This window comes from Pantherophis guttatus, chromosome 4 (genome assembly GCF_059756535.1).
Source record: "Pantherophis guttatus breed Tessera chromosome 4, ASM5975653v1, whole genome shotgun sequence".
Lineage (NCBI taxonomy): Eukaryota > Metazoa > Chordata > Lepidosauria > Squamata > Colubridae > Pantherophis > Pantherophis guttatus.
This window is the reverse complement of record NC_142066.1, coordinates 113291115-113310736: the sequence shown is the minus strand read 5'-3', so window position 1 is coordinate 113310736 and position 19622 is coordinate 113291115. Positions and strand designations below refer to the sequence as shown.

The following is a 19622-nucleotide window of genomic DNA, read 5'->3' as shown; positions in this document are numbered from 1 at the left end:
AATATCTTTTTTGTATTATGGTGACCAAAATTGGTTGCAGTATTCCAGATGTGGTCTTACTAGGGGTTTTGTAAAATGGCACTCTTCACATGATCTTGATTCTATGCCTCTGTTATACAATGCAGGATTGTATTAGCTTTTTTGGGTACTGCTGCACATTGCTGGCTCATATTCAAATGATCATCCACTAGGACTCCAAGTTCCCTCTCACAGTTACTGTTTTTGAGCCAGGTCTCACCTAATCTATACTAACACCTTTGATTTTTCCTACCTTTTCCTAATTGGTTGGATAGGGCCCATTGTTCAAGTTTGTTAAGATCTTTTTGGATACTGAGTTTGTCTTCTGGGTTGTTGACTATTTCTGCCAGTTTAGTATCATCTGCAAATTTGTTGAGTTCCCCTTCTATTCTCTTATCTAAGTCATTTATAAAGATATTGAAGAGTACTGGGCCTAAAGCGGAGCCTTGTGGTACCCCACTGCTTACTTCTCTACATGTGTATGTAGTACCATTAAGGACTACTCATTGAGTATGGTTTGTCAGCCAGCTACAAATCCATCTATTTGTGATGTTGTCTATTCCATATTTTTCTAGTTTACCAAGAAGTAGATTGTGGTCTAGTTTGTCAAATGCCTTACTGGAAATCTAAGTATACTATGTCCACAGCATTTTGCTGGTCTACTAATTTAGTGACTTCATTGAAGAATGAAATAAGATTGGTTTAGCATGATCTGTTTTTAGCACAGTACTTCCCCTGTGCTCCAGGATTTTTGAAATATTTGGTACAATGGTTCTGAGAAGACTTCTGCCAGCTCCTTCAGAACTCTGGGATGTAATCTGTCAGGTCCCAGTGATTTATATTAAACAACATCAGATAAGTGTTCTTTTACCATTTTCTTGCTTATTTTAATTTTTATTTCTGGTTTGTCTTTTACAGTAGCTTTTTTGGTACATTGGGCTATAATTTCTTTTTGTGTGAAGACTGATGTAAATAACGAGTTAAGCAGCTCTGCTTTCTCCCTACTGCCTGTTACTTCCTTGCCATCTTCTCTCTTTAGTGGACCTATTATTTCTTTGACTGTTTTCTTGTTATTAATATATTGAAAGAAACTTTTTTATTATCTTCAACTTCTGTAGCAAGTTCATTTGAACCTTTGCTTTCCTGACTTCATCTCTGCATGTTCTTGCTATCTGCTGATAATCAGCCTTAGTTATGTGTCCCTCTTTCCATTTTCTGTGCTTGTCCTTTTTGTCTTCCAGTTTGTCACAGAGATCTATGTGCAGCCATGATGGTTCCTTCTTGAATTTCTTATTTTTCTTTTTCAGTGGTATTGTGCCGGACTGAGCTTTTATGATTGCATTTTTCAGTGTTTCCCATGCTTGAGAATTTTAGGATTTTTATCCGTGAAATCTTTCCTAGAGTCTCTCTGAATTTGTTAATATGTATGTTAATAAATAATATGCATGAGTGGGCAGTTAGGTGTTTTCCAGGTCTTTGTCCAGATTAAATTTGTCCAATTAGTATTGTGAATGGTGCAGAATTACATGGTTGTAATCCAAAATATCTGCAGGCATTGCATGATTTCTTTGGGGTATTTGTGTTTGTGTGTGTGTGTGTATATACAAAGTATTTACAATACTTCGAATTGGGGTGAAGGAGGCGGCAGAGAGACTCAAGAGAAATGAGTTCTATGAGTGTCAATTTTACCTAATTTTCAAAATTAGTATATATACATCTGTATGTATATATGTGCACACATTAATTGGTGATAAGATAAAATAAGCAATGAGAAGGAGAAACATGAGAACATTATCATCTTATTCCTCACGTTTTATATGGCCCAGACTTTATCATCTTCCCAAAACCCTCTTTAGCAGCTGTTTATGCATGATTGTAGAATAAAAGTAAATAGTGCTTTTACTGAATTAAAAACACTCTGCTATCATGTTTTCAGAAATATGGCAATAATTGGTATTATTCAAATTTACATAATTTCTATTTGTTTTCCACCCCTATTTTTTTTTTAATTATAGGCAGAGGATTCTTGTAAATGTAATGGCTGGAAAAACCCTAACCCACCTCCTACTCCACCCAGGGTAGACTTGCAGCAGTCTGTTGTAAGCCTTAGTGAACCATGTCGTAGTTGTAATCATGCACTAGGTAAGGTTTTTTTGCTTGTTCTTTTTCAGAAATATTTTTGTGAATATTATAATATACACCACAGTTTCCCAAACTGTGACATGTATTTTCCTTGGGCAAGTGCACATTGAGTCAAGAGAAGCTGTAAATCAAGGGGAGATGTGAAGAACGTTTTAAATACATTGTTACAATAAAATCATATTTACAATTTTTTTCATTATACAGGTAATCCTCAGTTTACAACCACAAATAAGCATTAAACTTATATTGCTAAATGAAAGTTTTTAAGTTAATTTTGCGCCATTTTATGACTTTTCTTGACATACTTGTTAAGTGAATTACTGCAGTTCTTAAGCTAGTAACATGGTCATAAATTGAATCTGCTTTCCCATTGACTTTGCTTGTCAGAAGATTATAAAGATGATCACATGACCTTGGGGCACTGCAACTATCATACATATGAACCAATTGACAAGCATCCAAACTTTGACCATGGGCTGCTGCTAAGTGTGAAAAAGTCGCTCTTTTTCCTGAGCGCTGCTCCCACTGTCCATGGCTGGGATCTTCCCTCAGATCTTGACACTAACTGAGTGAGAGCTGATTAAACTCTCCCTGTCAAGCTATGCCTCCAATCCCATAGTCCTCCAGTCTATCACTCAGTTACTGACAAGAGCTGACGTGAATTTTAGAGCTGTAGAAAATTGGATTTATTTTAAATTGCTCTCCCTAGGTCTATATTTTTCCGTTTAGGTTTTTCCTTTATTTTTGATTATTCCTTTCACGGTTGGAATACGAGTAACTGGGCTGCTGGTTGTGCGTGGTGTGTCTGGGGCTCCGGGCTGCCCGCGCCTCAGAAGATCGCAGCCGCCGGATTCTGACTCTTCGGGGCGGATCCGGCTCCCTTGCTTTAGCCGCAAGCGTGGGCTGGGCGTGCAGGCTTGCCGCTATCGCCACTGCTCTTGCTTTTATTATCGGCGGCTCCGGGGTTGCGTCACCTTGGCGGTGCGCTCCCCGTGCATTGTTTCATTGATTCGGCGGCGGAGGCGACGGTTTCGGCGCGCAGGCTTGCCGCCATTTTCAAACCGTCGGGAGTTGCCTTCACCGGCTTCACATTGTAACTTCGAACGGCCAGTAAATGAAAGGTTGTAAGTTGAAGATTACTTGTATTGTTTTCATTGTTCATTAGTATTCATTTTGGATTTTTAGGAGTGGGATGTTCATTAAGATACCATAAAGGAAATACGAAGATAAAAATTTAGGAATTCGTGTCATAAAAAATATATGGGGTTATTTGGGTTTGTGTTTATGTATGTAATGCCATTTTACTTATTTGTACAAATATTCACCTTAGCGGTTTGTCTAAAAATACGCTGCAGATGAAAATAGTATAGCAAGGAAAGACTGAGTAAATAGTAATTCTTTCCCTTCCCCAGCATGTACCATCCAGATATATTACACTTCGACTTTCAGAATCCTCAAATACAATCGCAAACATAGATCACAAAATCCAGATGATATTGATAAGAATGGATTTCATTTAGCTATTTGTTTTGCTATGCTATGCTATGCTATGCTATGCTATGCTATGCTATGCTATATGCATGTGTGTATATAAGTACTATAGTTATATGTGTTTTTTAATAAGATGAAAATTGCATTAAAGCTATTTCAGATAAACCATCGGTCCTGCCTCTAAGAGTGATAAAGCCAGATTATAAGGGGAACCTATGTCATACTATCACTTGGCTTGCATTCCTTGTCAAAAATAGAGTAAAGCCTGGACAAAGATTGTGTAACTAGCATTCTATTATATATCGTGCTTTAATTAGCTAGTATCCACAGCTTGTCACATTTGAAAGTGGCTAATGACATTGATTATAGAACAAGGCTACTGAAACAATGGATTTTAATTATATTTAGTGTCAGGAGCCAGAATAGAGTTCAAAAGTACTACAAATTTATTTCATGCTACATATACACAAGAATTTGAACCATTAATGATCAAGGTGAATTGGCACCAGACCAAAACAAATAGACTTCAAGGGTGGGTAGTTCTCTTATGGGATTGTAGTGACTCCAAACTGATATGTTTGAGCCTGCCCTTGGCCTCATCTTGATCATCTCCTATGTTTAGCTTTGTAAGGACAAAAAGATGATGATGCTTTTTCAAGCAAAAATCTGAAAACTAGATAGATAAATTACTGAAGAAATCATAATAGAAGTTTAGACTTCAGAGTTTAAATGGTGTTATTAAAATGACAGCTTAACTAATTTCCTAATTAGCATCTGTCTGTTGCATGATTACAATGACCATTTATTAAGCTTTTAAGATGGAAATATTATTTTTGTTAAGTTATCAGGGACATATATTAATAAATGTTTTTCAAAAAATTGAATGAGTTATTAATATACAGCACTTGGACATTAGAAAATCCTGCTAAAATTTAGTTTTTCATTTCAAAATTTTCCTAAAGAAAATGGATCTTTGATTAGTATCTGAAATAAAATTGTATCTAAGAAGTAAATCTGTAAGATATGTTAGATTACCAGTATCATTTAAGACAGATGAAGTAATTCCTTCTATTTGTAAACTGTTAACCAAAACATTCTCCTAGTAGCAAACATGCCTGCATTATGAAATGTATAATATTAAACATATAGTAAAAGATCAATCCCGTGTATATACATATACATATAGATATACATATACATATAGATATACATACATACATACATACATACATACATACATACATATATATATATATATATATATATATATATATATATATATGAATGATTTGGTATAGTAATAGAATGGTGCTTGCTCCTACAAATAAATCTTTCATTAACTAAAGAAAAAGAAAACCTAAAAATAATTCTGATCATTGTTATAAACAGCCTGTTCTGTGGAAAAGAATGCATTAGTAATTTTCAGAGCTTGAACAGGCTTTATCAAATGTTTGCTCCAGGGTGATATAAACAAGTTTGACTCTTGCTAGTTTAAGATTGGTGTTGTGTTGTTAGACTCCTCAAACCTATGATTTTCCTATGTTGAATTGAAGCCTATACATAAAAAAGAAGGCATCAAGTCAAGAATGACTGTACTATATATTTTCAGTGGCTTGACCTTTTCCTTGAAAGCCTAAGATTTCCTTGTTTGTTTTAGCCGCTCATATTTCCCATTTGGAGAATGTCTCAGAAGAAGAAATGAATAGGCTGTTGGGAATTGTGTTGGATGTTGAGTATCTCTTCACCTGTGTTCACAAAGAAGAAGATGCAGATACCAAGCAGGTTTATTTTTACTTATTCAAGGTAAATTGAATGCTTTTCTGTTTAGAAAATACATTTTAAGTTGCAGCTGTGACCTCAAATGCACTCATCTAAGCCAGACTTACAAGTGTGTAGAGGTGTTATAAACATAAATAAAGTATGAAATTGTAACATTTCATTATCATTTTCCAACTCTTTTCAACAGCTTTTGAGGAAGTGTATATTACATATGGGGAAACCTGTTGTGGAAGGATCTCTGGAAAGTCCCCCATTTGAGAAACCTAGTATTGAACAGGTAAAGTATGCATGCAGGCATCTCTTAGTATGATATTATGTTTATCTAATACAGTGTTTCTCAATCTTGGAAGCTTGAAGATGGGTGGACTTCAACTCCCAGAATCAATGAGAAACATTGATCTAATAGTTCTTTAACAAAAGATAAAGAGTCTATGGCAATACAAAAATATGATTTTCTTATGTTGACCAGGAAAGAAAGCTGTCAACATAAAAGTTCACATTAGGATAGTTTTGCCTTTTCTTACGCCAACAGGCATTGTAAACCAATTGCATGTATTTTAGAATTCAACTTGCACTTTTATCTGTATGTTATAATGATTATCTTTAGTTTAAGTAGTACTCTTTTTAATGTATTCTTTTGTACATGTCTACAGAGAGGCCTTTGTATTTTAGTTCAGTGCCCCTGGAAATTGGATGGAAAAAGCATCTTGTAAATTGGAAAATCCACCATTAGCAATACAAAAAAGGATGTTTAAAATGAATCCAGTAGCTGATACAATTTGTATCACTACAAGACCCTAGGTAGGTAGCTGATATTTTTAGAAACTAAGGTGCTGATTCAGGAAGGTAACTATTGTTATTAGCCAAGATGAATATATAAACATTAGTTAAATGTTAAGCATTTAATAAGCTTATTGTACTGGAATGAGGTTTAAAACTGTATTCGAATTTTGGTTGTTTTAAGCACCCATTTGAGAAGATTAATAATGTCATATACAAATCTGGATATATAGGTTAATTATATCAGATTATTTTGACCAAAGTTACTTTGGCAAATGCAGTTTGGATTCATATATGAAACGAGCTATATTTATTACAGCCAGGGAAGATTCACTAAGATGCTCTGATATGGACAGTAGTGGGAGATACAGGCACAAAGAAGCATTTGAGTTACAATAATTACTTGAGATCCCAGTTCCCCTTCTCTTCTTGTACTTCTCTATACCTTCAAGTGAGAAGAAACATTGGTGGGAAGGGAGGGCAATATTAGAAACTATATTTCTTTACAAACTTAGCTCATAACTCCAGAATTATAGTTTTAAATACTATGGGTGTGTTTTATAAAATTGGAGACATAATAAGAGCACTTTTAGATGCGAAACATGTCTTAAACTGAAGGGCATTCCTGAACATCATGGTTTATTATACAGAATTTATCCACCTGGTTATTGATCTTTGGTTTGTATACCAACATAAAATCACTGTTAGTTATAATGAAGTTAATATCTCATCCTATATTGTGGACTAAGATATGCCATTGTGATCAGCCAAACTATATATTATAAAGAGTGATATACAGGCAGTCCTCAACTTATAATCACAATTGGGCCCAAAATTTATGTTGTTAAGTAAAACATTTGTTAAGTGAGTTTTGCCTCATTTTATGACCTACCTTGTCACATTTATTAAGTGAATCACTGCAATCATTAAATAAGTAACCTGGTTGTTAAGTGAATCTGGCTTCCCCATTGACTTTGCTTATCAGAAGGTTGCAAAATGACCCTGGGGCACTGCAACCATCGTAAATGTGAGTCACTTGTCAAGCATCTGAATGTAAATCACATGACCATGGAAATGCTGCAAAGGTTGTAAGTGTGAAAAAAGGTCCTAAGTCACTTGTTGTAACTGTACGGTCACTAAGTGAACTGTTGTAAGTTGAGCGCTACCTGTAGTCTCTTTCCTAAGAAACCAATATATGACATAAAGTATGAACCAGATACAAGCTGGTTAGTAAAGATGCCTTGAAATTTTCTATAGAAAATATTTGTTTGAAATTATTTCTCCTTAGGTCCATAAAATTTCTGAATTTTATACCAGGTTTTCATAACTCCTTTCCTTTCTGTTTCTTCTTTAAGGGAGTTAATAATTTTGTACAATACAAATTTAGTCATCTCCCATCAAAAGAGAGACAAACCATAGTAGAATTGGCTAAAATGTTTCTCAACCGCATCAATTACTGGCACTTGGAAACACCTTCCCAGTGGCGACTGAGGTCACCTAATGACGACATTGCTGGCTATAAAATAAACTACACAAGGTAACAGTATATATATACACACACACACACACATATATATTAGGTTTTCACTGTGTCTTGAGATAGTTCATAGTAGATAGCAGGTGGCAATGGTTTCTCCCCATATCATGTCATGCAGAAGGTAAACATACTGGAATAAAAATGGTTGTGCTTTTAGACGGTGGTTTTGGAATAAATAAACTCTGCAATGAGCAAAACTGTTAATAGCAGAGCCCTTATATTCAGATGTAGTCTAACTCTGACAAATAGCAACTAGATAAATGATAGATGTCACTACTCTTTTTCTGCCACCTAAAGATTTAAATTTTAACCAAGCCAGAAAATCCAGTGGCATATTCTTCATCAAGTGACAATTAGCAGTTATTCATTTCTCACATTTATATAACAACCCATCTCAATAACATGACTGGGCAGCTCAGAAAGAGTTAAAACAATATGAAAACAGTACAACAATTTAAAACTATATCACAAAATTCATAGCTGAGGTGAGCATATCCACCCATAACAGTTAATACTGTCCTGCGTAGGCTCTACCATAGTTTTGGTTCCCCGTGGGTTTTAGCAGAAACAATTTTTCAGGACCTGGCAATTACATTCATTCCTCATCACCCTCCAAAGCATTCTAGGTGTCTCTTCATCTGTTAATCTCCCTCAATGTTTTTGGTAAACCAAGGAGAATGTCAGGATTCACAGTAGGAAAGACATCATAAGAGTGCAATCAGATCTATGCCCCCCATATTCCAGAAGGCAACTGTGACCTCAGTTGGATTATGCAGCAGACTATCAAGAACAATCTCAAGCTCTGAAACCCAAAGGGTACTTTGGTTGATTGGGCCAGCCTCCCTGCAGTTGGAAGCCGTGCCAGAGAACTCCATGGTTACCAAGTAGCAATCAGATCCAGACAGCAGGGAACAAGTGAGAGCTCCCCCATATCCAGATCACACTGTCAGCAAAACCAGATTAGACCAGATTAGGTCTCCTTTCACATGTTGTGTCCTAGATTACATGGGATGGTTATCATGGTATCCATGAACTCCCAAATTGCCTCTGATTCCAATTCTAGAAAAGATAGATTTAAGATTCCAGGATCATAAACCTGGGAAACTCCACTGCCAGCCCAGTTGTGGAATCAAGGAGTCTAGGCAACCAGGTTGCTACATATCAAGGAGGCTAGTACAAAAGTAACAGCCCCAAAGGATCTCTAGAGCTGAGTCTAAGGAACATGTAATCTGGGGAAGCACTGTTGAGAACTATCAGAGATTCTTGGATTACACTTATCCTTTTCCATTGCTGACCTAAGGTTCTGTCTGAATCCATACCTGAGTCTATACCTGAATCCAACCCAGTTGGGTAAAGCCACAAGATGGGCACCTGCCCTCTAAGCACAACCAGATCTTCATAATGCACTCTATGTGAACCTTCTTATCTGCAGTCAAATCACAAATGAGGGTAGCCTTTTTACAGTCTGACCTGGCATTAAACAGTCAAAAGCCCAAGCATCTGAATGCCTGCTGTCTGCAAAATAGAGTAGAGCCCAGAGGGCCAGAAGCCAGGGTCAGGGTAGCCCCTTGTCTTCTACCATATCTCCCCTATCCATCATCAATGAAATGTTCTCACCCACCTCTAGGCTCTCCCCCCCATCCTCCAAAGGCCTTTTCTCCCCCATCCTGGCTGACTGGTCCAAAAGTAGAATACCTCCTCACCATCACTCATAAAAACACATCCCTGGGAGAGGATCTTACTCCTTGAAGCACTTTAACTCACACTCTCAGCTTCTAAATATCCCTAATGGACCCCCTTTCCAGAAAAATCAGTCCTCATCAGGAACCCCCAGCCAGATTCCTTTCACAATCCTGGCTTAAACCTGGGAATCTGGTGTATAATCTATTACAATCTGGTTCATCTAGGAGATATTAGGAAATCTTCTAGGCTATACAATTCTGCTGAATGTAGATGTATTCTGCAGTTCAGTTAGTTACAGAATACATACAGAATAATTATATGATATAAAATGCTTGTTTAGAAATTTCAGTAATTCATTCTGTAAAGTAAACATATTAAGTGAGTTTGATTGAAATACATTGCATAGTCATTTGGATTAATTGAGTTTGTATTTTATTTTTTTCTTTGTAGGTGGCTGTGTTACTGCAATGTTCCCCAGTTTTGTGACAGTCTACCTCAATATGAAACAACACAAATTTTTGGGAGAACATTGCTGCGCTCTGTTTTTACCGTTATGAGACGGCAACTTCTTGAACATGCAAGACAGGAAAAGGACAAACTTCCTCTTGAGAAACGAACACTAATCCTAACACATTTTCCCAAGTAATTTTTTTTAAAGTTATCAACTTTCTGATTAATTTGAAAACTATATATTACTCTTTTACAGAGTTACAAGGTTTGCACTGCAAAATTCCAGATAACCACTTGATGGTAGAGAGATATAAAGAAATTTTTTTTGAATATCATTTAGTGCAGTCCAGAGTTTTGCAGTCTGGATACGGTAGCTTTGTTCCTTCAGTGTGATCATGACCTGTTATTGTAATATCTCTCCTTACTGTAAAGTCTGAAGAGAAATATACCATAATTATTTATCACGGAGAGGAGTATCAAGAGAAACTGCAAATAAAGTATACAAACAAACTAAAGAATAATTCTGGAATAATGTTTTCAGTTAAAGCCTTCTGGAACCATTCTGTAGTTATTTAACTCTTTGTTCCTGATAATTGTAGGCCATAATGTGGTTTTTTGATTTTGACTTAAAATGCTATTTGTTCTCCAGCGCGCTGCTTGGAGAATCCAAAGCGTGGGTAATGTTCACGTTGAGCTTGTCAGAGATTGAGTGTATCCCTTTAAATTTTCTGCCTCGGTTCCGCCTCTTCTGCTCGACTGATGTCAGTTTAGTTCACTCAGTCGAGTGGAAGAGACTGAACTTTGGCTTGCTCTGACAATACTCATCGTTCCCTTCTTCTACCCACGCTTTGCGATTTTATTTTTTAACAATTTCCTCGTTGTTGCTGGCTAGCGTGTCTTGCGGCTGGTTTTCCTCCTGTATTCCTGGGCTTCCGCGGCGGAAATCGCTGGTGCGACCCCCGGATTGTGCCCTACTATCTCTCGGAGGCCGATCGACCCGCTGAGGCATCGCCCTGATCGACTTGCCTTTGCCGCTTGTCCCTGCTTGGCCGTTGCTGCGCTGAGGAGAGCTTTTCCCGCCTGCCGCCATTTTGCATTTCAAATTTCAAACAGCGGTTTTATTTCAGGCATCGCTTAAGTTCTTGAAGGACTGTTTTCTACGGAGGCTATCTAACTTTTCTGACCTACTTTGGCTGCCGCTACAGTTTTGTGATCTTCTGCCTGTTTGCTGCGTATTTTCCAAAATTTCGGCATTACTCTGCCCCGCCATTGCTTGTCTCGACTGTTGGTGCATGCGCAGCCTTCCTCTCTTACTTACGATCATTTCGGCTTCCCCCGAAGCGGCAATTTGCCTGGCTGGCGATTCCCTGCTTCTCGCTGTGACCATCACTCATACTGGCGCTTAATGCATGCGCAGAACCCCCTTATTACCTCCAATCATCTCTGCTTCCTCCAGACCGTCAATTTGCTTGGCTATCGGTTCCCTGCTCCTCGCTGTGGCATTCTGTCTCGACCTTCTCTCCTGTCTACGGCTTCAGTGACTCCATTGCTCCCTGTCGCTTTTCCTGACCTGTGCTTCACTTAGTGACCTTGCTTCATTTTTCTGACCTTTTTTTTTAAAAAAACAAACAAACAAAAGATCTTACCTGTATCTTCTTCAGTGGCAAACCCAGAACTGTCTTCTGATCTGGACCTCTCCGACGGGCAATTGGTCATGGAACCTCCCCCTGCCAAGAAAAGGTCCAAATCAAGGTCACGATCCACACGGGCGGCTTCCGCCCCCCCGTCTTCCTCGGCCCAACTTGACTCCAGGGGCTCACATTCAACTAAGGATGAACAACGACGGCATTGCGCCCTGGAGCGCCAATTTCGTGTGGCACAGCAGAAGGCCTTGGCCATTGCTCCACCACCACTGGCGGAATCGGGACTTTCCTCCTTTCTGCGGCTGAAGCTCGTCCTCCTGCCCTGCTTGGGACTGTTTTCACACATTCTCAACCTGAGCCGGGGTCCAGTTCTCGTCGCTCCTCTAGCCGGTCCGCTCCATCTGCTACTTATACACCAACTGCAGCTGTATTACGTCAAGCGGAGGCTTCCCGGCCCGATCCACCTTTGGACGTCCAGTCCATCGTAGCGGCCACTATATCCAACCTTATGGCCTTGGGCACCTGGGCTCCTGCTGTCACCCAGACCTCTCAGACCTCCCAGCACCAGCACCAGCCTCTGGCTACCACATCTTCCAGCCACTACTGAGACTATGAATGTTATCAGGACTCGTTCCACAGTGAGGACTCCAACTGGGAGGACGAGGACCATATTGACTCCGACTTTTCGGAGGACGAGGGCCTTCTGCCGGATAGGCCTCCACTAACTAGGCTCTTCCGCCCGGCCTTGTTTAAGTCTCTCCTCCATAATTACTGAATTACGGAGGTCATTCAGCGCCCATGGGGCTTGCCAGCTTCCTCGCCAGCTCCAAATCGCCTGGATAAGAAATTATACTGCTCAGCGCCTAATCTGCAGGAGATGCTACAACTGCCTTCTGTGGATGCCCCCCATGGCTCAACTTACAGCGTCGTCAGTTCTGACTAGTGACATAGCGGACGGCTTGCGCACTGAGGACAAGCGGGTGGAGGCTCTTCTCCACAAAAATCATCAGGCGGCCGCTTGGGCTATCAGGGCTGCTACATCCTCGTCCTTCTTCAATCGTGCCTCCCTCATCTGGCTCCGCCAGTTGCAGGATCGCCTCCCTCAGGACGACAAGCGCTTACACCAGGATATAAATAAACTGGTTGCGGCAGCGGAATATTCTGCGGACGCGTCCCTGGATGCGGCCAAGTTCGCCTCATGCTCCCTCGCAGCCACCGTCGCTTCTCGCCGCCTCCTGTGGCTCCGACAATGGAGAGCGGACAATAAGTCAAAATGGCAGCTGGCTTCCGTCCCATTCAAAGGGGCAAAACTTTTTGGTGATGCGCTTGACCCCATCCTCGTTGAAGATAAGGACAAGAGGAAAGTGATGCCGACCTCGTTCCGACGGGGAGATTGCCGCTACTCACCTTACTCTCAACGGCCGCCCTTTCGGTCAGATTCCGGACCCAGTGGGTCCTACCAATTCCGTCCGCCCTCTCAGGGGTTTTACAGACCCTCCGAGAGGCCCAGCTTTTGGGACCGGGGCTGTTGACAGCCTCCCTTCAAGAGACCCTTCCGGGGCTCGAGCTCCCGCCCCTTCCACAGGGGAAAGCGACTCTCACCACTCGGCTCCCATTGGCGGTCGCCTTCACCTTTTCACGGATCAATGGGAGCGGACCACTACGGACGCATGGATCTGCCAGACCATTGGCCTGGGCCTCACGCTAGAGTTCAGCTCTCTCCCTCCTCCACAATTTATCAGATGCCTCGTTCCATCCAACCCGGAGAAACAGGACTTATTCGAGACGGAGATTCGACATCTCCTGGATATCCGGGCCATAGAGACGGTCCCTCCTTGTCAACACGGGACCGGCTTCTACTCCGTCTTTTTCCTGGTGGCCAAAAATTCTGGAGGATGGAGGGGAATCCTGGATCTGAAGGCACTCAACAAATTCATCAAGTACCGTCAATTCAGAATGCAGACGCTGCGGTCGATTGTGGACTGTATTCGCCCCGGGGACCTGATGACTTCCATCTACTTGAAGGAAGCCTATCTGCACATTCCAAACCATGCAGCACTTCGTCGCTTCCTGCGGTTCACCTACAACGACCTGCATTTCCAATACCGGGCAATGCCATTTGGCCTGTCGTCGGCCCCGCGGGTCTTTACGAAGGTGTTGGCTGCCGTAGCCGCTTCTCTCCGGCTGATCCCTATCCGGCTCTATTGCTACCTCAACGACATCCTCATCCTGTCGTCGTCGCTCGCTCTCGCTCTGAGGGATTTCGAGTTGGTGACATCCTCTCTTCGGTCGCATGGCTTCACGCTGAACGTCGGAAAGAGCCATCTCCATCCCACCACTCGGATTCTCCACCTAGGGGCGATCCTAGACTCTCAGCTGGGCATGGTTTTTCTGTCGGAGGATCGTCGCCTCAGTATTTGCTCCTTGGTTCTCCAGATTTTGTCGCTTCCCTGGGTACTGTTGCTGCTCCTGTCGACTCTTTTAGGCAAGATGATATCCTGCATCTACATTGTACCTTGGGCCAGATTCCATTCCAGGCCCCTGCAATGGTACCTGTTACCTTTTCAAAAGACAAATCGCAGCAACTCCCGAGTCCAGTTACCACGGGCAGTTTGCGATTCCCTACTTTGGTGGATCTCTCCATCCATGCTCTCCGGGTGTTTATTCCAAAACCCACCGCAAGTGACAGTAACCACAGACGCGAGCCTGATGGGCTGGGGTGCCCACCTTCGGAACCAGGTCATGCAAGGTCGCTGGTTTCCGGTCGGGACAGCCAACGACATCAACTGGCTGGAGCTTCGCGCAATCAGACTCGCACTGTTGTATTTCCAGTCCCTATTGGAAGACCAACATGTCCGGATCCTTACGGACAACGTGACGGCAAAAGCGCACGTAAATCGCGAGGGAGGAACACGCCCGGCTCCCTTGATGGTGGAAGCGACCGTGCTCTTGACTTGGGCAGAACTACACACTCAGTCGTTGACGGCGGACCATATATCCGGATCCGACAATCGCCAAGCGGATTGGCTCAGCCATCAGCAGATCGATCATGTCGAGTGGTGCCTCCATCCGTCCCTCTTCCAGGAGCTATCGGCCAGGTTGGCCGTCCCATACTCGACCTCTTTGCCCATCCGACCAATGCACAACTACCGAGATTTTTCTTCCGGTTCCAGTGTCCCACGGCAGAAGGCACTGACGCCCTTCTATGCCCCTGGCCACGGGGTCTTCTTTATGCCTTCCCCCGCCCCCTTCCTCTCCTTCCGAGGGTGATCCGGAAACTTCTTCTGGAGCGAGCGGACGTCCTTCTTGTCGCTCCCCACTGGCCGCGCAGATCCTGGTTCGCCGACCTGGTGGACCTATCAGTTGCCCCTCCGTGGCGGATCCGGGATCACAGGATCTCTCTCAGCCAGGGTGTCATACTGCATCCAGAGCCTCAATGGTTGCAGTTGACCGTCTGGCACTTGAGCGGATCCTCCTGACCAAGGACAACCTGTCCGGAGGGGTTATCTCCATCATCCAGGCCTCCAGGCGGCCTTCCACGACTAGGATTTACAATGCCACTTGGCGCTCCTTCTCTTCCTGGTGCGCCGCCACACACTCTGATCCCACTTCTGCTTCGGCCTCCGACGTGTTGGAGTTCCTGCATGCAGGTTTCGACAAGGGCCTCGCGGCGAACACGCTTTGCAGGCAAGTTCTACTGATTTGGACGTGCCAGTTTCTCGCAATCGGCAGATTAGATCCTTTTTGAGGGGCGCATCTAATCTCCGTCCTCCATGTATCCATCGATATCCTTCTTGGGATCTCCCGCTGGTCCTCCGGGCCCTCACGGCTCCTCCTTTCGAGCCCTTGGGATCTATTGGACTGCGTTTCCTAACTCTCAAGGTCGTGTTCCTGATCGCGGTAACATCGGCTCGATGGATCTCAGAATTGGCTGCCCTGTCAGTTCAGGAGGATTTATGTGTATTCCATTCTAATTGAGTCGTCCTCCGGATGGACCTCTCCTTTCTCCCGAAAGTCAACTCGATTTTCCACCGTGCACAGGAGCTGGTCCTTCCTGATTTTTGTCTGGACCCCAGACACCCGTTGGAGGACCAGTGGCATACCCTTGATGTTCGGAGGGCCATCCGTCGGTACATCAAGCGGACCTCGGCCTTCCGTCGTTCTGAAGCTCTTTTCGTTTCATTTCTTCCGGCTTCTCTGGGCCAAAAAGTTTCGTCTACTATGATTGGACGATGGCTAAAAGCCTGTATCTGTAAGGCTTACTCCGCGTCAGGCAAGCCTCCTCCGGGCAAAGTCCTTCCTCATTCTACCAGGAGTGCCTCCACATCAGCTGCGTGGGCAACTCAAGCCTCGGTTTCGGAAATCTGCACCTGGACCACCTTATCCCCGTTCATTAGACATTATAAGATTGATTCTTTTGCGGCTGCTGATGCTTCCTTTGGCCGCGTGTTCTACAATCGGTCAGTGCTCCAGTGCTTGCCCCGGACCTGTCTGATGGCCCCCCCTAACTAACTTGGGTATATCCCACGCTTTGGATTCTCCAAGCAGCACGCTGGAGAACGAACGTTGCTTACCTGAACGTTCCTTCTCGGCGCACTGATGGAGAATCCAACCCTCCCTACCTTAAAGATTCAGGTCCGGTGCTTTGACTTGGGACTACCGTCTGCTTCTTACCTGTTCTTCGTGAACTAAACTGACATCAGTTGAGCAGAAGAGGCGGAACCGAGGCAGAAAATTTAAAGGGATACACTCAGTCTCTGACAAGCTCAACGTGAACATTACCCACGCTTTGGATTCTCCATCAGCGCGCCGAGAAGGAACGTTCAGGTAAGCAACGTTTGATCTCAGCTAACTGTGGGTTATTCAGGAAGCATTGGTTTACTATGAAGTATAAATTTTATCATAAATTATGATCCACAAATAGTTATATATTTTTACGAAAGGATTTTAAAGCTCTTGTTTCCTATACTTGGATCTGAAACACTGGAACTCTTTTTCTCTTGGTGTTGACAGAAGCTATCAAAGAACTCCATATCTGTAAATTAATACTGTGGATTCAGAGTTTCTAAATGCAAATTCTCATAAATGGGGGTGGAGGGGAGGCGTCCAGTTGACAAATGGATCATAAAAAGCAAATGGAAGAAACATAATCATGATTTAAGCAAACACACATGAAGTTCCCTCCCACCCTTATGGCATAATTTAATGCATTCAGTATCTGGATTACAGGTCTGCATTTCCCTAGGAGTTAGTGTGATTCACTTCAGTGGTATTTGAATAAATATGTATAGAATAGCAGAGTATTTAGGAAGGTTTGTTGTTTATAGATGAAAACTACTCAGAATAAAAAACTCAGCATAACCCATTTAGGGTAAGGTTGTTCTTGCTGCAAATTGAAGTCAGAATATTGTATATATAAATATGTAAATTAATACGGCAGACAAGTTATCATCTGTTGGGAATAATGTATGTCCCTGTACTGGCCTACCTTTATATGAAGAATTTTAGTCTTCCCAAAGCATCTATCAATCAATAAATCAATTATAATTTCATCTGGATTCAACTAATGAAAAACAGTAAAAAAAATACTTAATGTATCTAAAATATTTATATCCAATAATACAAATTGGCTTGGACTGGGATCCTGTATTTTTGCATTTCAATGGAACACTTCATAATTGCAAAATTTCATTTTTGAAAATAATGTTCAGAATATGAATATTTCCATAAATGTAGTCTTCCATTCACAAAGCATCTTAAAAGCCATTGAGCAGACTTTGACAAAATAGTAGTTTTCATAAGCCAAAGGCTTCAAATAATACAGATTTGTAAATATTCATATAGATTTTAGAGGAAAAAAAATAGCACAAATTGGCTTATTTAGGTTTGCTGCCTTGCTCTTAAAATTAATGGGAAACAAGTTGTGACTATAACATAGGTACTAGATCTGGACTGCAAAAACCCAGACAACAAAGAGAAAATTTATGTAACAACAACAAATGAAAAACTCCAGATTAAACATCAGATTGACTATGTGACCAATTATAATAATTTATTAAATTTATATGCCACCTAACTCCTAGCAACATAAGCAGTCTCAGTATTATGATGTGGTTTAAGTATGTATATTGTTTTCTGATGAGTCTATGTTGGAAAATGAATGTGCAAGAATGGAACAGTCAGGTAATTATTCACCTGTTGTGGAAGAAAGCAGCAGGTTAAGTCACCTGACCTAGAAACTGAAGGCGGGTCACTAGGTTTACCGGGTTCTACAATCAGTTTGTCAGTGAAATAGTAATATGTCCAGGAAGAATCACTATTGAGGATTGTGATATGATTGCAATGTGATGTGTCCACTTCTCCTTGCTGGTTTGGTTTCTGGGATGATTGTTTTCTTGTTCTGAATGCTTGGAATGTACCACCTTGAAATTAATCCAGAGAAAGAACAGTGGCCAATGAAGCTACTACCTGATTCAACTTCTTTTTTTGCATTCCTAAAATATCAAAAGCCATCTTGATTATTAATGTTTTAATTTTCTAAAATAATAGACACCAGAATATAAGTAAACTATGTCTGCAGCTTGCAGCAGATGCCTCCCATTTGGCATCTAAAGCAACTATTTCAGTGAGAAATGATCAGATATTGCAGGATAGGCTGAATAAAAAAAAGTTTCTTTAGCTTTTCAAAAGGTTCCTGAGCCAGTGTATTCCAATACTGCATAATGTTTGCTTATGCAGTAGATTAAAGGGCTCTGAACTCAGTAAAACTTGGAACGAAGGAAGAATAATAGTTTACCAAACCCATTAGCCTCTGAACGCTCTTGACTTTCTGGGGTGGTTGCCAGATTTAATAGCTTGTACTTTGTTAGGCTCCATCTGTACCTGTGTTGGTGAGATGCAATATCCCCCAAAATCTGATGTGCTTCAAATTCACATTTTTATAATGTAACACAGGAGTGATGTACTTGGAGATGCTGCAAGACTACTCATACAATATGAGTTTCATATTGTTTAGAATAAGATAAATGGATTAGAATGTCATCAAGACAGAGTTTAATAGTCCTGGCAAATAATATTCCCCAGATGTTGGAAGTCAACAGGTGCACAGCATTGCATAGACAACATCATTGTGTATTAAAAGTGATTATGCTGGGTGTGGAAAGAAATTTTCCATTCATCACCATCTTGGATGTGAAGCAAATTATAAGCATCACTAGGCTCAACTTAGTACAGATGCATATCTTTTGCAAATGCTCCAAAAGTTCAGTGATGGAGACAGAGAATATCTATTCCATCTATTCTGGTTGACAGCCTGGAAATTGTTGCAATTTTACAATTCCCATAATTTATGTTTTTACAAACAGAACACCAGCAGAAGCCGGTGAAATAGGGAAGTGGGTAAATTTTGCTAAGGTTATTGCTTATAAAATCATAAAAGCCCCAATTCAAACTAGATCTGCTCATTTGGCCAGTGATCAGGTCAGTGGGGCAATTATATTACAGCTGCAGTGGCGCAATGGTTAGAGTGCAGTACTGCAGGCTACTTCTGCTGATCACCGGCTGCTAGCAGTTTGGCAGATTGAATCTCACCAGGCTCAAGGTTGACTCAGCCTTCCATCCTTCTGAGGTCGGTAAAATGAGGATCCATATTGTTGGGGCAATATGCTGACTCTGTAAACTTCTTAGAGAGGGCTTTAAAGCACTGTGAAGTTGTATATAAGTCTAAGTGCTATTGCTATAAGGCCAATTAGATGGTAGTTTATCACCCTCTTGCTTGCTGAAATATGTGAAGTTATCATACTAAGCAGACAGTGTTGGGAAACTTTTTGTGCAGGATGTGTAGTTCCACATAATTAGGGAAGCTGAAATTTAGAGTTGCCTTGGGTCAGAGGATGTGGGTCATGAATTTGTACCCAGTCAGAGAAACAAGTTATTTGAGGTTTTCTAATGTTTTACCAAGTCCATTTCAATTTACTCTAACCCATGTTCCAGGTCCAGAAAACACTGGTCTGACAGTGAATTCCACTGGGAATGGAGCTGTTCTTAACCTTGGGGAATCTTAAGGTCTCTGTGAAGTACTGGTCCAAATATTACTTGGA

The 19622-nt window shown here is 41.5% G+C and overlaps 1 protein-coding gene across 4 annotated transcripts in view; it reads left to right on the top strand.

The window, feature by feature from the left end:
* Positions 1–19622, top strand: part of KAT2B (lysine acetyltransferase 2B) — a 111791-nt gene that overhangs the window by 31572 nt on the left and 60597 nt on the right. For all 4 annotated transcript variants that reach the window (XM_087892576.1, XM_034402238.3, XM_087892575.1 and 1 more), the window contains exons 2-6: positions 2034–2160; positions 5309–5454; positions 5618–5707; positions 7566–7747; positions 9881–10072. In XM_087892576.1, coding sequence (XP_087748702.1) covers positions 2034–2160; positions 5309–5454; positions 5618–5707; positions 7566–7747; positions 9881–10072 — 737 coding nt within the window. The remainder of the gene's footprint in view (positions 1–2033; positions 2161–5308; positions 5455–5617; positions 5708–7565; positions 7748–9880; positions 10073–19622) is intronic.